Source organism: Ursus arctos, unplaced genomic scaffold (genome assembly GCF_023065955.2).
Source record: "Ursus arctos isolate Adak ecotype North America unplaced genomic scaffold, UrsArc2.0 scaffold_17, whole genome shotgun sequence".
NCBI classification, from domain to species: domain Eukaryota; kingdom Metazoa; phylum Chordata; class Mammalia; order Carnivora; family Ursidae; genus Ursus; species Ursus arctos.
Window position 1 is genome coordinate 37,350,200 of NW_026622841.1, and position 26,667 is coordinate 37,376,866.

Sequence of the window (26,667 nt, forward strand, 5' to 3'; positions counted from 1 at the left end):
CACGGACATATCCCCAAGTGCCTAGAAGATTACCTACGCTACACTAGGTGCTCAGTAATTACTAAGCATAAATAAAAACTCTTAAAAATAATTTTAATAAAAATAGAAAAGCCCTCTTCTCTCGCTCTTTAAAATATATAACTGGTTTATTCAAAAGGCAGAAATCAGCATGAAACAATCAAGAAATAACTTTGTTCTCCTGATATTGCCTTCACACAGTTCTGACCAATTTCCCTTTCTCATTTCTGGATAATATTTTACACAAAACACATAGCTTCTTGGGTCGCCTTCAAGTATTTATACAGTCTCATTTTCAGGCATCAAAACATGAGGTCTAACATGAAGCCTTCTTTCTGCTCTCCCCAGGCTACACCTATGTCTCAGGTCAAAAAACTTCATTAGCCAAGAGATTCCTGATTTTACTCTTCCTCCATTTCCTTCTTCTTCTTCTTCTGGGTTCCCCAGGATCGGAGTTGAAAATGAGGAGAAAAACAGGTCAAAGTTGTCTTCTCTGGTGTTGTTATCATAGTCACACTATCACAATCTTTGGGGAGGCAGAAGGCCAGGTACTAGATTTGTATGGTGCACGTTATCTAGTTATACAGATAATATTACCCATGTATCTGTTATCTAGTTACAACTATATAGTTATTACCTAGTTATAACTATATATATAGTATATATCACGTATACATATATATACAAATATGTGTGTGTGTGTGTGTGTGTGTTCCCTTCCTGGGAAAAAAATCTACCCTTCATGAGTGTTTCTGAGTCTTCCTCTCACTTAGACTGTGCCTCCTTTCACCAAGAGAGATAGGATGTAGCAAAGCTCTATCCACTTTTATAAAATTCCTTTAATTAATGCTCCTTCAAATGAATCTTGAGCTATTTCCTATATTGGCTGTTGGGGGATGGCCAGGGCCATTTGGCCTCTCTCACTAAGTCCTTTGAGGTTGTGTCTAGCACCTCTCTTTACAACAGGTATACTTGTATCACACTGTCCTCAGCTTTGAGCTTTAGCTAAAATTCCAGAAGAACAAGAAAATTCCTGTTTTATATTATATGTTACAAATATAATAGAAGTTAAATGCAATTTCACGTAACATTATTTAAATCTGGATATCCCACAGTCATGTAATAGATTAAGCCATGTAATAGATTAAGAAAATAAGACTAGGAGGGTCACTTTAGATGGTCATGGGAGGTTTGCTCTCTATAAGGTACCCTGAAAGGGGAGATTTTATTTTGTTGTGACAAGTTATGAGAGGTGGCTTTTTGTACTCCACACCAAAGGTCTCAATTAGCTAGAGGTGGCCCTGCTGCAAAATCTTAACATGGTTTTGACACTGACATTGTATAATAAGTCTTACTGTATTAGTCTAAATTAATTTGAGGGGGATGATATCAACGAGGTGCATTCCAACTACTCGAGCCTTAACTATAGTTTGAAATGCTAATGGAGTATCTTACCAAACAACTTTAAATTGTATAATTTCAAATCCAGAAAGAAACACTATCAAAACTTAAATAAGGGTGTCTGGGTGGTTCAGTGGGTGGAGCCTAGGACTTTGGCTCAGGTGGTGATCTCAGGGTCCTGGGATCCAGCCCCCCATCAGGCTCCCTGCTCAGTAGGGCGTTTGCTTCTCCCTCTCCTTCTGCCCCTCTCCCCGCTGGTGCTCTCTCTCAGAGAAACAAAATCTTAAAAAAAAAAAAAAAAAAGAGAGAAAGTGAAATAAGAAGATGGCAAGTATAAACGCAGTCTACCATAAAGGAATGTACCTTTAGGCTGCCCACATACATAACATCCAACAGGACCAAGCTCCACAGGGTACATGGTACGAACCAAGTTTAATACTTTCAGGTATTACTCAGTATGAAAGAAATTTACAGGCTTAAACTTGGAAATAAACTTATTTTTTAAAGGAAACACATAACAGAGCCAGACCAGCCAGGGAAAAGTAACAATCCCATCATGCAGCAATTACAACTCTGGCTTCAAGGAAAAGAAAAGAAATCAAAAGATGAGGGCTGAGCATGCTTTTCTCTAGAGATGTACTGTGATAGTCTCTTGTAAAAAGAAACCAAAAGAAAAAGAAATTAAAGCCAACCTTTTAAATAAACATTTTATTTTTTAAACAGAAATCTTGTTAGATAACTCTTTAAAAAATGGAATGGTTTCTCATTTCTACTCTAACGAAAAGTAAAATAAAACCTAAAATCACAGGCTTTTGTGTTAACTTGGAATTTGCATCAACAAGTAACGCCTGTTTTACTGTAATAGAAAAACAATACTAACAATGTAAACTGAAGAATGCACTGCATGCAATAAGCCCTTCACTGAAAAATCTGAAAATATCACATGCTGTGGATGCTAAAATAGTTAGAAATACACACATATGAAACAGCTGGCTCGAGTCAGGCACTACCAACTTGCACTGTTGCTCTTATGCTAAATGTCAACACCCATGTTCAAGAAACTGCTATCATGCAACATAACCTTTGGAATTTCACAGTATTGGTCAAACATATAAAGCTAAAGCAAAATACCAACACTACATCTGCTTTGTGATAAGAAGAGAGGGCAAAATACCTGCGACTTGATGAATAAATTCTACCACCCTGAATAAATAATGAAGGAAGTCAAATAAAACAACAGTGCAACATAGAAAGTTCTGTTCTACACCATGTTACATCCCATCACCACAGAACTCATCCTTCCTTAATCTTTCATTTGATTCTGCTGTTTAAAAAACCCCTAAAATTTAATCTTTCTTCATTATCCTTCTTTAAAATTCAAAATCTAATCATTTCATATTTTTTAGGATCATTATAACTAAAATAACAAGGCAGAGAGAAGACACGGAACAAGGTAATAATCAGCAAGCTGCTACTCTCCAGAAGCTTCTGAATATGCTTACTTGGAATATGCTTATTCAGGAAAAAAACTACTAAGATAACAATATATTATTCATGCAATTATAGCTAACATAGGATGTTAACTAACATTCTGATGATCAGAAAGTAAAAGGGACCCAAATATTTAGAAGCTATGAAGATATTCTATGCCAATAGGCAAGGGCCATTATAGCCTCCATATTGCCCAGACTGTAATTATACTGCGATGAGCAGTACTGCCAAGTAAAAGGACCCACTCTCTATGGCAACATGCTTCAGGTGGGTGTGGGGGCCTCAGATCTGCGAAATTATGTCTGGCTTATTTTGCAATGAAGGTTTATTTTAAATTATTATTATTAGTTTTTTTTTACTACACTTAAGCTTATAAAGCTTCTGGGTTTTGTTTCTCTTTTTTCCCCTGCTTACTTCTTTCTAAGAATCTACAGGGGCCAATGTACAGTCAAACTACTAAAGGCTGAATGACCCAGAATATACTTCTAGTAAAATGATAAGAGCTATGTAATTGATATATCTGAGTGTCTGCCAGTAATATGTGTTGATACTGAACACCGTTTGTGTTCAAAAATAATATTCTTAATGATTATGCTGTATTCCTTTCCTTACATTATACAAATATTGAAGAATGTAAATTTCCTTGGAAAATGGCAAAAATTCACCCATCATATTATATACCATATGCCAAAAGGCAGTATCAGTTAAGAGGGAAGAATCTAAAACCATGATTCTGGGTTCAGTGTCATCTTCAAAATGTACTCACTGAACAACTGTGGGCAAGCAATCTAAATTTTCTGGGCCTTATTTCCCTCATTTGAAAAATGGGAATACTACTACATACATTAAAGGATTTCTGTGAGGATTAAGTGACATAGTATATATAAAATACAGCACATAATGTCTAGAATTCAGAAAGGTAAATACCAACTAATGTAATTGTTATTAAGGTCATTCAGCTGGCCCTATTGATCAGATGATTTATACATGCATATATATACACACACAAAACATATATTCACAAATACAGAACACACATATGTATATATACACTTACAAAGAATTCTACATGGTCCTAGCCATTCAACTATCCAAAAGAAAAGAAAGCTGCAGATTTGCTGAGGCTGTTACAATTTAAAATGCCTCATGTTCAGTCAATTTTTGAAATGCTGTCTTAAAAAATTCAGCAATTACAGGGAATCTGGGCAAAATTCTGCAAGAGCAGCTTTTTTCTAAATGTATTTCCAATATGAATTTGATTATTAATCAAACATTAGCATATCTGCTACACATTGTGCCATATTCCCACAGTAGCTAATTTGCTATTTGGTTATACAGTACAAAGTTTTAAGAAATTAATACACAGATCTTCCAGGACATTAAGAAGCTGGTAGGACAGGTTTCTTAAAACAAGGCTTAAATCCTAAGCAAGCAAGTGGCACTTTCCGTGAACACACGCTCTGCAACAACACAAACACACTAACTCAAAGTTGTGACATGATTTAGTCATTGTAAAAAATGCTCAAATGATACGAAACCAAAATGGAGAAAGTAAAAAATAGTGAGACATGACAAGACATAGATCTGAATCTTTATCTTTACATTCCCATACAGGAATATTCCATGGTGTACACATTTTTTAAATCACTGCCCTTCAGAGACATGACTTTCATTTATGACCGCATCTATGTTTCTCAAATGCTACAAGAACCGGTATCCAGCTTTGTATCCTTTGTTCTCTCCTGGTTAGCATTTCATTATCTGCGTTCCATTTGCCGCCTGAATAAGCCTTTTCCTGGACTGCCCTACTGTCATCCATCCTTTATTCCATCAATTAAAAAGGGATCTCAACACTGAATTCAATTTTGTTCTTTGGTCTAAAACATTTTACAAGATATAAATGGCAAGCTCACCAAAGATTATTTGATGTAACACTAATTACCTTAAATATAATACCAATGAAAGGAAATACTGCAATTTCAATACTTAATACAGAATAGAAAAGTAATGTAATTCAGTACAAAAATATTGAGTTTCTTTCCTAAGTTTCCTTGCTTGAGGTAGAGGAGAAGATAGGGGCAGACATCCTAAGTCTAGGAGACTAGATTTACAGGGTAATGAGATTAAAAAAAAAAATTAACTTTTTTTTTTAAACATGGCTTCTCTCTCCTTGTTACAAATATATCACTAGCATGATACTTCTATTCCTACACTTGGTAAGGGTCTGCAGGAGGTGTGATGGAAAGGGTTTTCATAGAAAGAGCAAAATAAATACGGAAGAGGAAGGCAGTTAAACAAGGGAAAACCATGAATTTTCACATGCACAGTCACATGTATAAGCTTTCCACTGATCAACCACGCTGCCATCATGCCATGTCCCCATCTAACCGCAGCGTCTCCTCCTCCTCTTCCACTCCCAATTTGGAATTTGCTGGCATGGTGGCAACAGCTAACACATACTGAGTGGCTATTGGGGGTCACTCTTTCTGCCACGTGCTTTCAACATCTCACCTCACAGACTTCTCAGATCATTCCCATGTGAAAGGTGTTATTATTTTCCACATTCTCTAGAGATGAAATTTGAGACTCAGAGAAGAAAAGTGTCTTACCCAGAGTTGCAGGAATCCACACTGGGGTATTTCAGAGCCTAGAAGCCCACCTTGCAAACATTCCCTCCCATCACCACCTCAGCGCAAGGACACAGGGGTCCAGACCGCTCAGGTAATATCAAGGTGATACTGCACGACTGACCTCCATTCAGCACCACTCACTCACTGGTGGACATTCTTGATAAAAGTGAGCCACAATTACTATTTTTCTTAGTTGTAACTTAATGCATCTCCGTCACAAGGAAGAAATTATCTGTTTATTTTTTACATCAACTATTAGTTAAGCACGAGACCACAGAGACATTATTTTCAAGATAGGCAATGCATTTATGAACCCAAAATGTTTACTATAAACCTCACACAAGAAAATCTTAATACAAGGTTTGATGGTTCCAAGCACATTTTCCCTCTTCTATTTTATATCCCGGTTCTCGGCCAAGCCTCTCCTAGTTTTTAGCATAGAGTAAAATTAGTGTATGAATGTTATGGAAGTGGTTGAATTCAGGACATCTCTGTTGCTCTCTGGCTGCTATGTTCTTACCGATTTTGCTTTCGCCACATCACACCCATTACTTTAAGTAGGTCGAACAGAGAACGAACGCCAGCTCTCTTACCTGTTTAAGAGCCTTTTTGGTGTGCTGCTGAAAGGAAGACGCTAACTTGCTTTGCACCGTTGTGTTAGTGAGGCTTGAATCTCGAGTGGAAGGTGCTTCATCAGTTACCTGCTTCGCACAAACTAGAAACAGAGCGAGATAATGATATTACTAATTTGAATTCCTTTTTTTATATCCACTGTAATTAACTTACTTGGAGCTTCTCTCCAATAGAAAATGGATACCTAAAATAAAGCCAAATAGCACAGTGAAAAGAAGAGTATCCAGATTTGAGAGAAGAGATCACTTAATAACTGTGTGGTCACAGTTACAAGTAACCTCTCTACACCCCCATTTCCTTACCCACTAATTGATGATAATTCCTATGTCATAGGACTATTGTGCAGACATAAAAAAAGAGCATAATATCTGCCTCAAGACTTGAGAGTCAGTAGATACTTTCTAAATCTGAATATGCAGATTGAGCAATGCATAGTCTTTTGAAGAAACCATGTAAATTGATGAAACTCTTTCAAATCTACCAACCGCCATGGTTTCTTCCATTTAATAGCCCTCCTTCTATAGACTCCCCGGCCTACTGGGACAGGTTTGTCTCGTCCAGTGGGCCAAGTCATCTATCGCGGAGAAGAAAAAATAAAAGCCAAGATGTTGGGTGTCAATTTAAGGCAATCATTTTCAAGAACATCATGCTCTCTGCAGCTAATCGTATAATCTGCCCACTTTTGCCAGAGTCAAGCTTTCCTGTTGCCTGTTCTACAGAGGACATTTTCTTCAAAAAGCCTGTTTTTTAGAAGAACCAATGTCTCACTGACATGGGTGACAAGGGCCCACAATCACTTTCGGCTCTGTGGAACCTGGGTTATAGCCAGCACTCGTCTTCAGCCCTCACACCTCTCACCCGAGAGACGAGGCTGAACCCTGCCTGACTCTGGCCGCAGCACAGATGCAGGCCCTCTTCCGTGCACACCAGAGGGGAAGGCGTTATTTGGAAAATCGAAGTAAGGAAGCACTGTGATTGGTGGCAGAATGGAGGCAGATGTCAAAGGCAGGAGGCAAGAGGAAGTTAGATGGAAAAAAATAACTTGAGAACATATTGGAAAAGCTCAAAATATGACTTCTTAAGGGCACCAGGGTTAACACTAATCCAAGAAAATTTTCCAAGGAACAGTAACTCGAGAGGATTCTGACCTGAGCTTTAGAGGCAGGTGGAGGAGTAAAAATTATTCTAGTCAAAAATGGAAGCATATGCACGTGCACAGTGTTGAGAACACTCAAGCTGCTTTAGATAGACTCAAGCACATGTTGCCTAGAAATAAAAATGCGGCTCATGAAAGAGAATGTTGGGGAAAAAGAGACAAGCTTTGTTTTAAGACAGAAAGTAATCAAGTTACTGACGACTAAACAAAATGAACAAGGTTTAGACAATAATTGTTAGTTATTAATGCCAAGCGCTTTACATATGTGATCTCATTTCATCCCTGCCACTTCACTGCTGCTTCCTTTCAAGATAGAACGGTACTGTCTCTGTTTTGGAGAGAGAAAGCTAGAGCTCAGGAAGCTCAACAACTTGCCCACTGTGACACAGTCAACCAAACAGCAGAGCTGAGAGCCAGGGCCAGACCCGTAATTTCCCACTTAAAATATTTGGCCTCAAAGCCTAGAACTGACGCAGAAAATTCAGTATCTAAAGAAGTTTAATTTAGTTGCATCCTGAAGGTACGGAAACAGGAAGTTAATAAGGGCAGGAAGATCAAGTCATTTAACCACTGACACGAAAAAATTAAGAACTGTGGGTGAGAGTGATTGATTGGCCCAGGAAATACTAGCATTGAAGAAGCCAAAGGATTTGCCCATGGACAGAGTCAGAGAAGTCCCTGAATTAAAGATCGGGTGACTTGTTTCTATTTGATACCATATGATACTTTCCCTTAAAACAGTCCAAACGTTGTAGTTAAGGAAGACTTTGTAACACTGCTCCCATGAACTATGGCTCCTAGGCTTTTCTCCTCACAATCATCCCTAGAGTGAATTGTAACACTTCGCCAAATCTTACTCATCAAGAAATATCAGAAATTAATCATCGGTTTACATTCCAAAGATAAATTTACTATTACAGTGATGATACAGATGGCCTTTTTAATGTTCTGAAGTCTCTGTGAAGTGTGACAAACTGAGGAATTGAGAGGAAGGTGGCAGAGGAGACAAATGATTCCAACTGAATGGACCTAAATGTTGCAACAGAAGCCCAGCCAGAAGCAAAGCGTGCGTTAGAAAATATGTTTTATTACTTCACATTCTTAAAGTAGTATTTCCACCTTGACAAATGGAAACTTGCTGATTAGTTAAAAAGGAGAACTAATTGCCATCTGTGGATTTTAGGGAATCTAGGGAAAATATGAGAATGCTTCTGCATACTGGACATCTAAACAAATTTACCCATTTGCTTAGGAAGTGCTTTTAAGTCTTTCAAAGGTAAACTCCAATGAAGCAGGATCCCAAAACAACAGATGCTGAATTAACCTGTATGTGATGAAAGCCTTGTTCCCCCTGCATTCATCTGACGTGCCAGTAAGCGGTACACAATCAGCCTCCTTCCTGAGCAGAACAGGTATCTTCTAACTTGCTCTATTTCCCTTTGACCCAGGAAACCACAGGGTATTATGGTACCTATTTGGGTATCAGAGGATATAATGCATAGTTTGATTTAAATTCACCATTACACCAAGTTAATAGTGATTCACATATATTTAGTGTTTCCAAAAGGAAGACTTGGGTCAATTTAGAGCCCAGAACTTCAGACGGGGGGCACACCACTAAAATGAAACAGCATCAAGCAATCCTAGGAAGATGATTCATTTTTCTTTAAATTAGCTCTATTTTGCTTTACCTTACATTCCATCCTGTGCTCAAGTGAAGCATCATGAGAATTCCTTCTTACATAGTCAATTTTCTCCCTGATTCCCTCTTCTGGAACTTGATCCTATTTCCCCGGATTAAACCATCTTTTCCCTAATTATTTATTTCCGCTCAAATAATTACATAGAATCTTTAAAAAAAAAAAAAAAAGTAAATGTAATCAAAAATGAAATCTATAAATGAGTGTTCCTTTGGGTTACAAAAACACAAATACCTTATTTTTAAGGAAAAAAGTCAAGAAATAATAAAATGCACAATGTAACCCATAAGCTCCAAACTGCATCTGCGTGTGTGCTGTGTACATGCTTGTGTAGGGTGTGTGTGTGTGTGTGTGTGTGTGTGTGTGTGTGTGTGCTGACAAAAATGGACTCAACACCGGTGTATGAGTGATTTTATTTAGTCTTTTACCACGTATATGAGGGTGGCTGAATCGAAAAACACCAAATAGCTGGACTTTGGAGGTTCATGTAGACTCATATTCTGACAAAACATACGGTTTTTCACTTTTACTTCATTCTTACAGTTTTCTTAATAACAGATGTGATAAATAAATAATGCAGGGCTCATTTTAAACAGTTGCCTGAATATTTATAGAAGGGACTGAGCTTGGCCTCTGATATACAAGCCAAAGAAAAATTAATGTTAAAGAAAGGACCAAGGGAAATCCCTTGTATGTGAAATTACAACAGAAACCAGGAAACTGAAGAATTAGGACAGATGTTTTATCCAATAAATATCAAACCCTGACAGGCAGCTTAGAAAGTTATATCTTTTTGGCATTCAAACAAGAATGGGACTTTTCTTTTTTTCTAACTTCACTGGCATGATCACAAAATGAATGCCAGGATTTATACCTCAAAACCCCACAAGACTGCCTGCCCCTTCTGTAGGTGGACAAAATGAAGACAAGGAAACATTTTTTTAAAAGGTACAGAAATGCTATTTCTGTCTACATTTTGCTTGGCTGCCAAAACTAGGCAAAGCCAAAGACATAGTTAAAAGCTTATCTGCTTGTTTGAAATTCAAACAGGTAATGAGGTTCTCAGTATTTGTTGCTCAACTACCTCCACTCTCACTCACATGCAGATTCCCAAACCTCCCACACAAACTGTTCTATTTAGAAGGCTCAGGAGCAAAGAGAGGTGGGGGTTTCTGCATCATCCTGAGACCATCTTGAAGGCTAGAGAATAATGGTGACTGTCCAGCAATGCTGGATTTCTGACTCTCAGAGTCTCGATGCTGTCCTCCTCTCTCCCCTTTTTCATTCCCTCCAACCTGAAAATGAGATCAAACTAGAAAATACGGGTTAGAGCTCATATTTTTTAAAGTTGAGTGACAGAAGGTATGGGCACTACTCCCCCCAGTGTAATTACCAACCCACTGACAAAGAGGGCTTTGACCTTTAAACCAAGACACGAAGAAGGGAGAAATCAGAATGCAACCTTGGCTTTGTCTCTCTCTTGCCTTACATCTCGTCTCCCCAACTCCCATCCTCTCTGATCCAACCAACTAAGACCCTGCTGTGTTTCCTGGACACAGTGACTTGCTGTATTTACTGTACTAGCTTTGACTGTCCCTCATCCAACTCCCCTGCTCCATTTCTTTGCCTGGCAAATTCATCTCGGCAGACGAACAGCTTCCCCCAAAGCCTTCCTGACCATGCCCGTCTCTGAGGTGGACTTACTCTTCCTTTTCCCATGTTTCCTGGGAACTTAGTATATGAATTCATGGCATTCTCCACAACCAGTGCTTCTGTCTGCCTCACCACCCACAAGTCCAGTCACTCAGGGACTTACACTCAGGTGCAAAGACAGGTTCAGAGCAGTTGATCTATAAACGTTTATTAAATGAAACTGTCAAATTTGATTTTCATGAAATTTATCTAAAGTGTCTATTTTTAATGTTAACATTCAATTACTACTTTTAATAAGTATTCATGGAAGGGGAAGTCAGCAAAACAGAGTTTAATTACTGTGGAAAAGCATACATAAAAAGTGAATTTTTTTTAATCTTATGAACATTTTTTTAAATCATCCTAAAATCAATTAGGGAAAATATGAAAAACAAACCACAAAACATCCTATGCATGTCCGTGGAAAGTCACATGACCTGCCACTCAATGTAAATAAACTTCCTTCTGCCATCCTAACTTGTTGCCTTATTTTAAGAGGAAAGTCACAGTTTGGGGGTTTTGCATAGTGAAATAAAAATCATTTAAAAGCCAAAATCAGAAATCACAATGCTGGGGCCTGGGTGGCACAGCAGTTAAGCGTCTGCCTTCGGCTCAGGGCGTGATCCCAGCGTTATGGGATCAAGCCCCACATCAGGCTCTTCCGCTATGAGCCTGCTTCTTCCTCTCCCACTCCCCCTGCTTGTGTTCCCTCTCTCACTGGCTGTCTCTATCTCTGTCGAATAAATAAAATAAAATCTTTAAAAAAAAAAAAAAGAAAAGAAATCACAATGCTTATTTGAAACGGCAGGAGTTAGGTGAGGGCAGAACCACAACATAGACCAGGACCTGCACACAAGAGTCACTGCAACAAAGCTATTCATTGCTGTATGTCCCACTAAGCCACGTGATAAGTCATAGGCTATCGGAGGTGACCGATGTTCGCAGGTCTAATCCAGGCAGGAAGAAGAGCAGCCTTTGATCCATTTCATTTCTATCAGTTCTCCCTCCAATTACTCCCTTTCAATTTTCCGATCAAACTAGATGCTATCAAAATAGTTCGCTGTAGAAATAACCCTGATATACACTGTAGGCTTAATACAGTTTTTATAAATAAAAGTTATAAATCGAAGAGCGCAGAGTATATTGGGGATAACGCTGTACACAGTTAGAATTCAATCACATTTTAAAAGAAAACAGAGTCTTTGAGGAAGCTTATTTATTTAGGAATCATTCATTCAGTCACAAAACTTCTGCCGAGCACCTCTGTGCCAAGCACTGTATCAAATGCTGGAGGACAAAATCGAATAAAGCCCAAGACCTGACTTGGAGACGATAGAGCTTTTTTCAAATGTATTTTTTCTAAGAACAAGGGCACAGAACTATTAATTCTAAGGAAAACCAAGTGTACAAAAACCTACCAGTGATAACTAAAATTTGTTCTGAAAGATCGATAAGCACATAATTCAAAAGTATCCCCAGATGGCAAATAATCAAAAAAGCTTATGTTTGGATTGTGTACACTTTATGTATCATACTTACACTGAAACTGTTCATATCAGATGTTCTGGATATTCCTAGTAACAAAATACATGCCAAAAACTGTTAAAAATCACTTAATGAGGACCAGGCAAACCCTATTTGACCCCCAAATCTTTCCTGGACTCCATTTCTTTCAGAGAAAAGGTAAGTCCTTAATCCTTTTTTGGATCCAGACTAAGGAGAACTACCTTCTCTAAAAGCATTCCTTATTCCAAGATAGGTAATAGATACTGGGGCTTAACCAACTTTCCTCATTGCAGTAAAAGACAACATTCAAAGCATATGAGATTCCAAGAAAGGCCAGAAATTACATAGAGAAATACTGGCAATCAAATAATGAAAATAGCAATTTTCCTCTAAGAAACTTTCAGGGGAGAAATTGTCTAAACATTTTAAGTACTGATACTCGGTAATATTTAGAATATCATTTATGAATAAAATAAAGCTAAAATAACTGAAATTTTTACTGTATTTTATATCCTGCTTCATTAGCCCAATAAAGCCCTCTTCTTAGTCAGAAGAGGTTTGCAGAAAAGGGAGCTAAATAAAACAAGAGGGATGGAAAATCAGATGATAATTATACTAGCAGTTTCTATCACTAAGAACATGTCCCTAACAAGCTGGAATCAGGCTGATACCATAGGCTACACGCAATGCTCATCTGATATCACGGAACTGGATCGATTGCAATTTCATCGCAAGGTCCACACGTGGTTCACAGATGCTTGCGTTTGCCCTGGACAGGGCACTGAAGCCCCGCAGGTAACCAGAGCAACATCTGCACACTGAAGGGACAACTATAGGAATCCCTCCTACAGCCACTCAGTTTATCACCAGAGCCATTCAGTTATACTAATATCTCTGGATATCCATGAAAATATCCCTTTAAACTCAGACAAGAGAAACTCAAACCAGAAATAAGAATATTTAATGGGAAAAGCATATTCTATAGGTACCAGCCTTTCACCACCTAGCCCCTTCCCAGAGATTCCTCTCTCAGGCTTATGGAGAGCAGTAACACAATAAACTGCTTGCATGGGGCAAAACAGCGGATGCGGTTTCTGTCATACCGCACAATACCGGTGACCTTCTACCCTGCATTACATTTCCGAAACATCTACATGGAAATACGGCAATCCACTCAGAAAATGAGAAATAGCAAGAAGAATACCATTAAAAGGTTGGCACAGGTCAAGGGTAAGTGCTTCCTCCACTTGTGGGCATCACTACTAAGTACTTTATACTTTGACACATAAAAGATAACTCTAGTATATAATAAAAGGGAGTGAGGTAAGGTACTAAGGTGGTTAGCTGTTTGAGAAATGGCTATATACTGTCACTTTAAAAAGGAGAGAATGGATTATCTGGCATCAATGAAAAAAGTACTTTACTTTTTAAAGAATGGGTGCTTTGTTCATATATACTAATTATAAGCTAATAAATCAAACAGAAATCTGGCTAGTTAAGATGAGTAACTGAGGGAATACCTTGAATTCTGGTTTTATTTGAGAGGGAGTTTGCTTTTATTATGAGATCATACTCTCTTTGCAATCTTTATCTCTATATTATGAAATACTTCTCTCATAGCACAAGAAAAGAAAGGAAAAGTATACTTAAATAGGTCACTTTATCTGTGGTTAGAAAACTTTCTTTTCCTCCATGACTCCAGGCTATTAAAACTGACCAAAATCCATTTATACAAGAACAAAGTTCACAGTTCAAGGGGAAGTATGTAAGAAAAAAGAGGTCCCTAATGGGTAAGAGAAATGGAAAATACTGTAAACCAAAAATGTATGAAAGAGCTGGGATAAGTCGTTGGGAGAAGTTAAGATGAAGGGGGCGGTAGCTAGATGACGCCCAGCTGTTCTTCATCATCAGGCAGGAAAAAAAAGAGAAAATTAGTTTAATTAAAAGCACAAAAAGACTTCAGCATAAGGAAAAAATTCTTGACTATAAAGGTTATCAAAACACAGAGACAAATATAAAGGAGCCTGAGATTCCTCTCCCTCTGGACATTTACTATTAGACTAACATCTAACCATCGACGGGCTTAAGTCAAATGCCAGCTACAGGTCCAGCCCTTGAAGTCCCTCGTACTTGTCATGAATGCTGTGGGCTGGGATGAAAGAAGGGAGAATGAGGAAAGAGTGGGCAGAGGAGCTCTGATATCCTGCCAATGGTCATTCCTGACTGTGAAGAGTATTCTCTTTCCTCCGTATTTTCTTCCATGTGTAACTAAAACAATACAATTTTCACATACTTAGGTTTCTCTAGGCCACCAATGTAGAACAGGTGTCTCCATGAGCTAACAAAGCTGTTAAGGAAAAAGAAATGTTAAGGAAAGACACATTAGCTTAACCTAAGAAAATCAGGGGACCCGGTCCAGTCACTGAAAGAATTCCCCTCCCCTCATCGGCAGGACTGTGAGGCACGGCTGTCAGTTAGAAATGGATCCCGAGCACACAGAGGAAGGCAGAGATGCCCTCCTGCGTACGGTCACGCGGGAGCAACCACAGCCCAGCTACTGAAAAACCTCCAGCCAAACAAGACCAATAGCACCACGAGGAAAGAAACACCGAACAGGTTAGCGACATCCTCCAAAGGTACTCAAAGCGCTGTCTTCACAACTCCACAGTCCCCTCATTTTCTTTTCCCTGATCCCTTCTGTGAAATCGCTACTGATAAACGGTCAGTGTGCCTACTCCCCGAGGGCACCTAAACCTTCAGCAGTACACTTCTCACTTCCTCCAGGAGGCTCCTCATCTGTATGTAATTGATGTCTCAACAGAGATCCTATCCACACACTTCGGGCCAGCTTAAAGCACTTTTCACTTCTGAAAAAAGACCCCTTAAACTGTGGCCTCTGAGCCAGTGAAAACAAAGAGTGAGCTGAATAATGTTTCATTAAGTTAACACAACCCTGCCAAGAATCATACGATCAGAAACCCACTTATAAAGCTGGCCGTAAAGAATAATGAAAAAGGACCATATAAAATTCTTCAAATGTTGGAATCATTATTTACCCTGGGATCTAAGGACCAAAACATAGGATATATGTTCTCTATAATTTTTTCCCCTAAATAGAGACTTCTAAAATACTAATTCCCCTGCTAGAGTGCTGCTTCCTCCCTGAAAGCCATTAGGGTTAATAACAAGCAGAACCTTTTTTGATCTCTGTGGATGAAAATTGTACATTCTCCAGTTTCTTCATTTTGAAAAATAGGACGGTTGCTTTTGATTTTAAACATGTAATATAAATCAGAGCCATGAAAAGAGAAATTCATTTTTTTTCTTGTTAATAACAATTTATAAATAGAAGGTGAAGAGGGTGAAGACTATCTAGTGATGCTATCATTTCATATAAAATATGTATGGGTTCTGCAGCCAGGAATGCACCGTAAGTCAACTTAATATGTGTGTGCAAACTCGTGATATACCAATGTATTATGCTCAGAAAACAACTCAGACACAAATATACCCATAAATCTCTGACTAAAATAGCCCATAAAATTCAAAATATTTTCTTTGGGTGACAGAGATCTATACTTATATTGGCATAAATGGTCATGGGTTGTCAACAAAGATATATCAAGTGATTCACCTAAATCACTCTTCAATCTCTAGAGCTAAAGCCTGTGAAATCTGAAGAGTTTACTTTCTGGAGTCTATATGTCTAATTCATATTAACTTGAAAAACTGTTTGGTAGGAGTCAAGGAAACATACACATAACTATAGTTCTGTGTCTTGTAAATCCTATAATCAATAATATACCACCTTCGCCACAATTTAAAAGTTTTCAACAAAACTTCAAAACAAAATACCTTGGCAAAAGATCGCCCATTTAATAAGAATATTTCTCTGGCCAAATGACTGCAAGAAGAGGACTAAAGCATTACTATTACTATCTCAAATCTAAAGGTTCAAATACTACTGACTGGAATCAAGCTACTTAGATTTTCTATTACCAGTTTTTTTTTTCAGTGTGTTTTTTTTTTTAAAGATTTCTTTGCTTACCCTCTTTAATGGTACAGAGAATGTCAGTTGATCTTTATTAATTTGAAATAACTCTATGGCTTATTCTTTGGATTGCCACAAGGGTATGTTACCAATTGACAGTTATTATTCACCTCGGCACTTCCCACTCTTTCATCCCAAAGGAGAAAGTGAGAGAGGAGAAGAAAAGAAAAAACAAAAACAAACAAACAAACAAACAAACACCTGGTGGGACCCTCCCCATTTCCTTTCCCTCTCACTCTCCCTCTGCTCCAGCTCCCAGGTCCACCCATCCCCACCCATCCCCCAACTTCTCTCTCTCTCTGATTATATTTTCAAAGTATATTTGTACAGCTGTTAGAAGTGCAGAAATTGTATCCATTCTAACTTCTGGTTCAAATATGTATTAGAAACAAAATCAGCAAGGAAATCACCTGAACCGCTTCAGTTTCAAGGACTTTAGTATCGATTTGTAAGAAATCATGTGGTATCCACTCCTTAATTTGGATAAGCCAGGGGTTCCTCTCTGTCAAATTCTCAAGTCTATAATCAGAACAGATTTGCACAAATGTTGGGAAAGCAGAATTGTATCAATGACTCCTGGCTAATAGTGTTCCTTGTGATTCCAAGGGAGTATCCCAGTGGTTAGAGCCTGGCTTTTGGTGTCACACAATCTACTTGTCCTTGCCACTTGGATGAGATATTGAACTTATCTAGGTTTATTTTCTGACAGGCAAAAAAAAAAAAAAAATTAAAAATAGAAAAAAATAAAAAAAATAACAGAGCCTAGAAAGATTATTTCTCTTATAGGAATATCATGAGGATTAAACCATATACGTCCAAGCAGCTTACAAATGCTGGGCAGTGGAGGCCGTCCTTTTCAGTATCTAAGTGTGGCATGGTTGATGGGCTATACACAGAAGTATATGGTATTTACGTGGATAGGAAATATACTTGTCCTAAAAAGAAGCAATTGTTTTGCCATAAGATGCAAAAGTAGACAAGTCAAGGAATACTCAAGGAAACAAGCTATTTACTATCCGTTCAGTGATTCCCCCAAAGGAGTTTCTCTAATGCAACTTCAAAGGAGAGACCAGAAATTTAGTCTTGGCCACATTAGCTGGAGATGTGTGGGTATGTGTTACTTTGTGAAGTTCCTATTCACATTTCAAATTAGGGGAGTTTGCTTTCCCCACTTTGTTTTAGCTATTGGCTGAAGGCTCCCACCTGGTCCTCCACCCCTTTCCAGCCAGTAAAACCCTCCCATGTTTCCTCTGAAATTCAGGATTAGTCAATTAGCAAAATCTCCTATTAGCCTCCAACTTTTCTTTGAAAACTCCCTTCTCATCTTGATCTACGAAAAACCTGGCTCTCTCCAATGAACACTACTTCCCCTAGAACCCTCTCAGGTAGAAGCCCCTTTCTTTTCCACACATCTTGTGCTACTGGGCCTGGAAATCGGATTGGTGACCTCTATCTTCCCTTGCTTCTCCTTAGATGCCCCCAGCCTGCTATCTCATTCCACCAAACCACAGTAGCAACTACCCCTCCTTCCTGCACTTACCTAACAACCCCTGGGTTACTCCCCTTCAGGTTTTGAAGATTTTAGCTCCTAAATGTCACACCCTTTCGATGCTAGTTCTAACGTATCTGTCTGTTTCAATACCCACACAGATGATTCTCTAATATTTTATACCTGGGCCACCACCAGCCTTCACGTCTCTGTGCAAATAAGAAAAAGCAACATTTCCTCCAAGACGACCCAACGCCAGCCCATAACACTAGGCTGGGGAAACAGCTGCTGCTGATGGTCCTTTCAGTCAGGCCACTCTGCAGAGGGTGAACAATGCCATTCGTGACAGCCTTAAACCTAGGCGGCTCCTTACTCTCCTCTCATCTCAGACATACATCCCATAATATTGTCCTAACCTCAATTTCGTGTATCACCTGTCCTTTTAACTCATTCTCTCTAGAACACCAAATCAAACAATCCTTCCACCCCAAGAAGACCTCCCCCTTCACGCCATCCCTCATGCAATCATGTCCTTACCTCCACAACCACCTTAAATACCATGAAGACTGATCCTAACTGCTCCATTTCATGCACCCTTAACTCTTTTGTCCCTCTCTCACTTCTTCATTCACACCTGGCAAAACCCCAACTCTGGTCAAGTCCAACTCTGTACCTATTCTGCACTTGTAACAGTGGTCACGAACATGACTGGAGAAAAAAATACAACCATGTTGACTGGTCTCATATTAAATTCAGAATTAGCAACCTTAAGAGGATCCTTAATGCTGTCTGACTCCAGATAAACATTTTATATATTCTCCCTGAATCTGCTGATAAACTTGTTTCCTATTTCACTGAGAAAAATGAAGCAATAAGAGGCAAATTCCGTAAGCCCCTCCCACGTGCACACACCTACTTCATTTCTATCCAAATACACTGACTTCTCCCTCCGCTTCCTTACAGCCCCTGTTCATACTCCTAAATAAGGCCAATCTCTTCATTAATTGAACAGATCCATCTCCCCTCCTCTAAGCAAGCACATGGCCACAGGACAACTTCCTCATTATCAAATTCTCCTCCTCAAACTGGATTTTCCTCACCAGTATAGAATTATTCTAATACTTACCTCTCATATTAAAAAATAACTTTCTTTTCACTCCACTTTCCCTTCTAGCCATTTTCCCATTTCACTCCTTCCCTTTACCTCAAAAATCCTTGAAAGCATCGGCTACACTTGGGGTCTCTAATTCCTGATCTCCCATTCTCTTGAGCCCACTCCGTTCAGGGTTGTGGTCTCAGCACTAGATAGAAATTGTCATTGTCAAACTTATCAACAACGTCACAAAGCTAACGCCAGTTTCTCTCAGTCTTCATTATAAGTATTTGACACATTTGAGGTGCTTCCTCTCCAGAAACACTCTCTTCACTTGGTTTCCAGGCCAGACAACTTGTTCTCCTATCCATCTATCCTCAGTCTCATTTGTTGTAATTATTTTCCATAATTTCTCCAAGCTCTTAAAATTCAAGTACCCCTAAGCTCAGTCTTTGTGCTTCCTCTCTTTTCCATTTCCCTTCAGTTCCTTGGTGATTTCATCCAGTTTCTTGTGTTTAAATATTGTCTATAAACTGACCACTTCCAAATGTATATCTCCAGCAAAGTCTATCCCATAAATTCAAGACAGATAAGTCCAATTATTTAACGCATCCACCAGGGTGTTAAAAATGAGTGTCATACTTAATATGTCCAAAACTGTCTCCTGATCAACACCCTCCCTACCCCCCCCCCAAACTAATTCTCTTGCAGATTTTCCAACTAAGTTAAAGACAGGGCAAATTCTTCTATTTGCTAACACTGATAATTTGGGGTTATCTCCAACTTTATTTCATAACCATACTACTCTAGCAGCTCCTGTGGGATCTAGCTTCATACATATCCAAAATCCAATCCCTGTTCAGTACATCCACTGCCACTGCGTTTATTCACCTCTTATCTAGATTATGGCAATAGCTTTCTAACTGGCCCCTCTGGTTTTGTCCCTTTTCCCATATAAATATAAATATAAATATAAATATATATATATATATTTATATTTATTTATTTATTTATTTATTTATTTATTTATTTATTTATTTATTTATATATATTTGTTACCAGTGGTCCTGCTATACTTTAGCTCCTGCTAATATCCAAGTGAGATCATTGTCTCTCTATTTCAAAACCCAATAAGAGTTGAACAACTCACTCAAAACAAAAGGCAAGATCAAGGTATTATAGTATCTGGCTTCATAACTTCTCTGACTTCATATCTCACCATCCTCTCCTTTGCTCACTCTGGCCTTCAACCACACTGGCCCCTTGATGTTTCTGGAACATTTCAAGCACTCTCCAGCTTCAAGGCCTTTGTAATTGCTGCTTCCTCACCTACAACTTTTTCCCTTTAAATACCTGCTCCCTTAGCTCCCTTCAGATCTTTTCTCAAACGTACTCCCCTCTCTCACTCTTGTCTCATTTATTTTGCCCCATATCACTTTTTGGCACCGAATAAGCTATACATTTTACACATTTATTTTGCTTATTATCTGTCCCTCTACCAACCTAAGATCTGTGAGAGGTCTCCTTTTGTTCTCGTTTTTTTTTTTTTTTTTTTTTACTGCTGTAACTGCAGTGCTGAAAACGATACGCAGCACACAGAAGCTCAACATACAGGCTGAGGGAGAGAGGGCACGCAAGCGCTCACTGAAGCAGGCAGGGCACCAAGAGGAAGGACCCGATGCTTCCCCTTCATCCTCCTAGACAGGAACAGTTTGCCCCATTTACCAGCCCTTCCAGAAAGCCAGAAATTGCTATGTATCTCTCTGCCTTGTTCCCTCTGTGACCACAAGGACTGTCGAAGTTCACAGCACTACCACAACAATGCATGGGGTTGAGTTGAGTTTTTAAAAGGTATAAGAATAGGGACATCAAATTCAGTGAAAGTTGGTTAAAAAAAAGTCTACAGAGTCAACTTCAGCCCTTTTTACAAAGAATCTGTTGTTTCCTACCTTAATGCACAACCTCTACTGCAGATCAGATAGGCACCGAAGCAAAATCAGTCTCATGGGGCCTATCAGAAAGCATACCAGCTTAAAGGGCAGGAGTGTCCAGTCAGAATACAAAGAAACTCCTACGGCTGCTAATAAAATGAATGGCTTTGGGCTATTACTGAAATACGATATTTCTGCAAGGACCCTTTAAGGTTTGTTTGTTTAAAGATAATTTACTGATTTCTATGAGTCCACCAACAGAGGCTTTAATGACACAGTCTTCCTCCCAAATCATGATCTGGGTCCACTTTGTGGGACTAGTGGGGAAGGTAGGAAAAAGTCCAGCAGCGTTTGTAGAACACAGATTTGTTAAAACTGCGGTACGAAAATTATATACACCAATGGAATCATAATATAAATGTCCTGAGAAAGATAAAAATGAATTAACATGGATAGAATATTCAGAGGAAGAAAATGCCCCCTTAGAATTCTGGAAGGGTTGCTCACTTTTCAAAAGAGTTTCACAAGAATATAACTTATTTGGCCCTTGTTTCATTGTGAGGAATATTAACCCCAGGCTTCATTTACTAAGGACAAACCCAGGAACAAAGCTATCATAAAACTACTTGTGGTCACAGGAAAAAGAAACACAATCAGAGATAAAACATGAGCAGTCTCTGCCTCACAAAAGAATAAAACCACTAGATACCTCCAGTAACACTCCCACCTTACAGAAGAAATATACTGATAACACGTGAGAATATTATCCAGAAAAGTCCATCCTGTTAAAAAAATAAATAAAACAAAAAGCAAAGAAAGCCATACTTTTCTTTAGTGCCAACCTTCTGAATCAAAATTATTTGATGATGAATCTATGTAGGTGATAAAAACTTAGAGAAGGAATTGTATCTCTAACGGTCGGGAATTCAATCAGTGAATTACTGGAATTCTACATAACCTGCAAGAGAACAAGGTCTATATCCTGACATGCATCACACGTACCTCCATCTCCCTCTCCACTGGCGTTGGCCTCCGCCATTTCTGCACCATCCAGTTCAGACTCACAGCCTAAATCCAATGTTCCGTCAGCCGGGCATGACGACTCCTCTTTCTATATTATTTTTTAAAAAAATAAGACTTATGGAGATGTACTGGCAACTGAAAATATTTAAAATACTTTCAGGGTCCTAAAGTAGTACCACTGTTACTTGTGATTTGGAATTTCAACAAACTGATTTCTTAATGTAAAATCACTCCTTAAAACACACACACACACACACACACACACACACACACACACACACACACACAAACCAGGAAAAGCACATTGCCACAGATGATTTTTTAGACCTTTAAAAATCTATACAAAACAAAGTTTCCTTTTGACATATATTGTTTCCTTTTTTTTTTCAATTCTACACTCTTCCTTATATTAGGGAATGACTCCGGAAGTCAGAATTTTATCAGTAAATTAAATACCCAAGTAGCTACAAAAAATGAAATAATACAAGTCTTTTTAATTAACCTGTGTTATTCTCTGAAACACACACAGTGAGAAGGGTCTGATGCTTAGCAGCTGACAAAGAACCCCTACTTCTTTCCCAGGTATAACTTTTAGTATTAAACGCAGCCTTCTCAAAGGACATTAATGAACTTTAAAAAATGTGATCCATCATTTATTAAAGCAGTGACTTATTTTTAACTTACAAGAAATAATACATTAATTTTATGTGTTCCAAGTTACACAACCATGTACAGAGCATCAGCTTTTATCCTCTGGAATTCTGCATCTTAGGTAGCATTTCCCAATCTAGTTGGGGATGGGATTATACTAAAATAATGAAGACTCTATTATCCGAAGCTTTTTATTTCATTCCTCTATTCTTCTCACACAACAAATATGCATTATTTAAAACTCCCTTGATATCACTGCTGTTTTAAAATTGAATGATTAATTTAAATCAGCAACTTTTCAGGAAGAATGGATAAATGTATTTTTATAAAAGAGAGAAAGGCATACAGGTGTGAAGCCTGTATATCAACTGATGGTCATTAAGTCAAATAGTTCACAGCCACTGTGATCATCTTAAGCTCCTGGCTGATGATTCACGGCACTCCTCCATGTACATTTTTAAGAATCAAGAATTTTAAGGAAGCCACAACTATTTTCCGTTACCATATGTTAGAGTGAAACCACAGATATGCTTTCCTTGAAAAAAAAGTCATTGTTTATTCTTAATATGAAATCATTTTTAAGACATCTGAAAACATTTAAAAGGCACAGGGTGATTTTTCTGCCCTTCGCCCAAATCTAAGTGTGTTTACCTTCACATCTCTGAAAAAATGCATGTTACACAGTAATAACAGACATAAAATGCAGAACAATCCAACTTACTTTGAGAGCATAGAGGCCTGACTTTCCAGGGATTTTGAAGAATGTTCCATCCCCTATTCGAGTGTTAGTGTGAAGCATTGCATTCAGACAGGCTAATGGAGAAGTTCCACTAGAAAATAAAAGTGTGCAGAAATGAAGCAATCTGAGATGCAGTTTCTGTGGCAAAACTGTGCTCTCGGTCTCTCTCTCAAAAAAAAAAAAAAAAAAAAAAAGACCTTCTCACATGCCTTTTTAAAATATCCTCCCAACCCCGAAAACATCTACATTACAATAACAGGCCGGTCCAGTTTTGCCAAAGTTAATCAGATGCATCTGTCTTATAGGCTTCAGGCAAAAAGTCTCCTGAATTGAAATTATGCTTTTATTCATAAAGCAACCAACACTCTATTTCAAAGAAACCAAAGCCCAAACGTTTATGTGCTGTTATTTTACAAATAATACCATGAAGCCTCAGTTTTTAAATATTACAGACAACTTGATGGTTGCACTTGAATGATCAAATAAACCAAGTTCAAGGACAGCTCCATCCTATAGGTTGAAAAGCAACAAAAGAATAATAAGAAACCAGGGAAGAACTGATTTGAAATTACAAGTGTTTAAGTTACTCACAGGACTGCATTTCTCACACAGCCAAATCAAAATCTATGTCTGTGTTCGTACCTGATACAGCTTCTACAATGACATCCTTTTTTCAGATTTGTCAACAAAAAAATAAGTGTTTGGGAATTCTGCCCAGTTTTATGTTCTGTAGTAAAGATGCAAGTGACTGAATTATGAAAATAGATTTTTTTTAAAGAAATCAACTGGCATTGAACTAACGATTCAAAATTTCAAAGCACATATGTACAAACATTATTGAAATGTAGTCATTATACCTAGAAAGATGTTTGTGAAATGTATATGTATGTATTTTCCGGGGTAGACTTTAGAACCTTTTTTTGGGTTTTGTTTACAAACTAATATTTTTGCAAACTAGAACTTCAAGCTAGAATTGTTACTTTCATTTACTTACGTTTCCATGTACGTTTTACTTCCTAATATGTGAAAAGATCAATATTTGGTTGAACCAATATTGATTAGAAGCCCTACTCCACCCCATTTGTGTCTTAGGTGTTCTGGGTATTTAACCCAAAATATTCTCAGATAAGATTATGGACCTCTGGGAAACAAACTGAGGGCTTCAGAGGGGAGGTGGGTGGGGGACTGGGACAGGCCAGTGATGGGTATTAAGGAGGGCACGTATTGCATGGTGCACTGGGTGTTATACGCAAATAATGAATCATGGAACATTACATCAAAAACTAAGGATATACTGTATGGTGACTAACATAACATAATAAAAAATTATTATAAAAAAAGATTATGGACCTCTAGGATATTAAGGTTTGACTTTCTATGATAGTAACATAATTTTATGTTACAAAGTTACGAGTTTTTAAAAACAAAAATTAGGAATCTCTTACCTACCACAAAAACTCACCAATAAAATGAAAAAAGCCAAATCTGCTGAGTGGCCACAGGATACCCCCCCCACACACACACACATATGTACGTGTGTGTATATATATATATATAGCATATAAACCCATCATAGTCATAAAGGTTTATGAGTATTATAATAAGAACACTATTATTTTAGGAAGCAGCTTCTCTGTGCCAACATGTCAATATGATCCCAATGGGTCTGACAAGAAGCAAGAGCCCTAATATAAATGTGGTCAGAGAACAATGTAGTGATAACACCAAAATATACCTGGTAATTGCACTGTGTGCATTTATGTAATATCTTTCCTCATGAAGCTTCTCCAAGTTTACAGACCTTGTTTCATTATTTTTCCTCACAAAAGATTTTCTGCTCATATTTCAAGTGGGCCAGGCATACCTCATACAGTAAAATATATTCATCTCCCCCAGAAATATCTCTGTCCGTGAACAAATTCCAGATAAATAATGCTGTACATGTTATGCTGAGCACTCCAAAATACCTATTTTTGTCATTTTCTCTTTAGATAAAAGCACAGACAATTTGAAGCTGGGAAATTATTATGCCAGATTTGTGAAGTTTTAATTTAGTGAAACTGTCAGAAACACAGACTTTCTGTAGGGACTTGGCAAGAAAATGTTAACACTACAAGTAAAATAGAATCCAATACATAAAAATGAAAGAATGTAGACTTTTAAAAATATAGCAATAAAATTGTCCACCTAACATCAAACTTCACACACATTCTTCCTGCTTTTTCCTAAAGTCCTAACAACAGATTTAGAATCTGAACGAATAATACAGATTTAAAGACAACTAAAAAATGCTGAACAAATATAATTTAACATCACTATAATTTACATTTTCTTTCTAAGGTACAGTAAATGAAAGATAATTGTAGAAGATAAACTGACTATTAAGTAGCAGTTTAATGCTATGGTTGCTGCAAATATAAGTGATAAGCACCCAGTTTCATATAAATAATAAGCTCTGTTGAGCATGAATATATTATTAAATTATACTGCTTATTAATTACATAAACTCAAGATTTACTCTGGAAATATTTAAAAATATGTACTTCCACAATCACATGACAGTATATCTCTAAGTCTCAATGATCACTATAATTCTCCCAAATCTTTCCTGGAACAAACGTATGAAATTTGTTTTATTTCAAAACTAAACAACATTTGCATTTTAGAAAAATTAGAAAACATTTTGCAATGAAATGCAAATTTTACACCTCAAATCACTGGCTGATTAGTCACTTAGTTGTAAGCATATCACCTGCATTTCTTAGCAGGAAAAAAAAAACTAATCATATGGTCCATTTTATTTAAAAACAATAAAACATTAGCATCAATAGAGTTAAATGTTTTATAAAGGTAACTGTTTCATCCAATGCAGACTACACATAGGAAAATGAATTTTTTAAAAGTGTTTCATACCATTTACTTATTGCTATTATTCTCAATAACCCCATACAGTCTAGAAGATTTGGATTGCTTTTCCTGAAGAAATGAACGTCTTAATGAACTGCTATTAAACAGTAATAAATAAAAGTCTTATTTATGTATTTTTATTATTTTCATACTCAAAAAAACCTAGAAAGCATGCCTTGGCCCACTTTAAGGAAAATATATTTATATTCAAACATATTTAAATTTGTTTTTATATGAATATATATTTCAATGATTTACTGTGGGTATAAAAGAACGTGAGGTGAAATATATGTGAAAAGTGTATTCTTAGCATGAACACCTTCTATGTAGCAATTCATATTTTTCATGAATTAAAAACATTTCACTCACAGTTAAGGCAAGGGTTAACCACCTCGGTTGGAATTTAAAAGTTAAAAACTCTGTAATACAATATGTGTATGTGTATATGTATGTACACCTGAAATAATAAAGCATCAACACTTTAACAACAACAACAAACACAACAACAAAACAACTCTGAACTTTCAGAAGTCACTTACTTTCTAAAAAGATGAGT

The 26,667-nt window shown here is 37.6% G+C and overlaps 1 protein-coding gene across 1 annotated transcript in view; it reads right to left on the reverse strand.

The window, feature by feature from the left end:
- Positions 1 to 26,667, reverse strand: part of ASXL3 (ASXL transcriptional regulator 3) — a 157,305-nt gene that overhangs the window by 83,680 nt on the left and 46,958 nt on the right. Inside the window, exons 3-5 of the mRNA XM_026495975.3 lie at positions 23,187 to 23,295; positions 21,794 to 21,902; positions 6,134 to 6,255 (exon numbers count right to left, since the gene is read on the reverse strand). Of these exons, the coding sequence (XP_026351760.2) occupies positions 6,134 to 6,255; positions 21,794 to 21,902; positions 23,187 to 23,295 (340 nt within the window). The remainder of the gene's footprint in view (positions 1 to 6,133; positions 6,256 to 21,793; positions 21,903 to 23,186; positions 23,296 to 26,667) is intronic.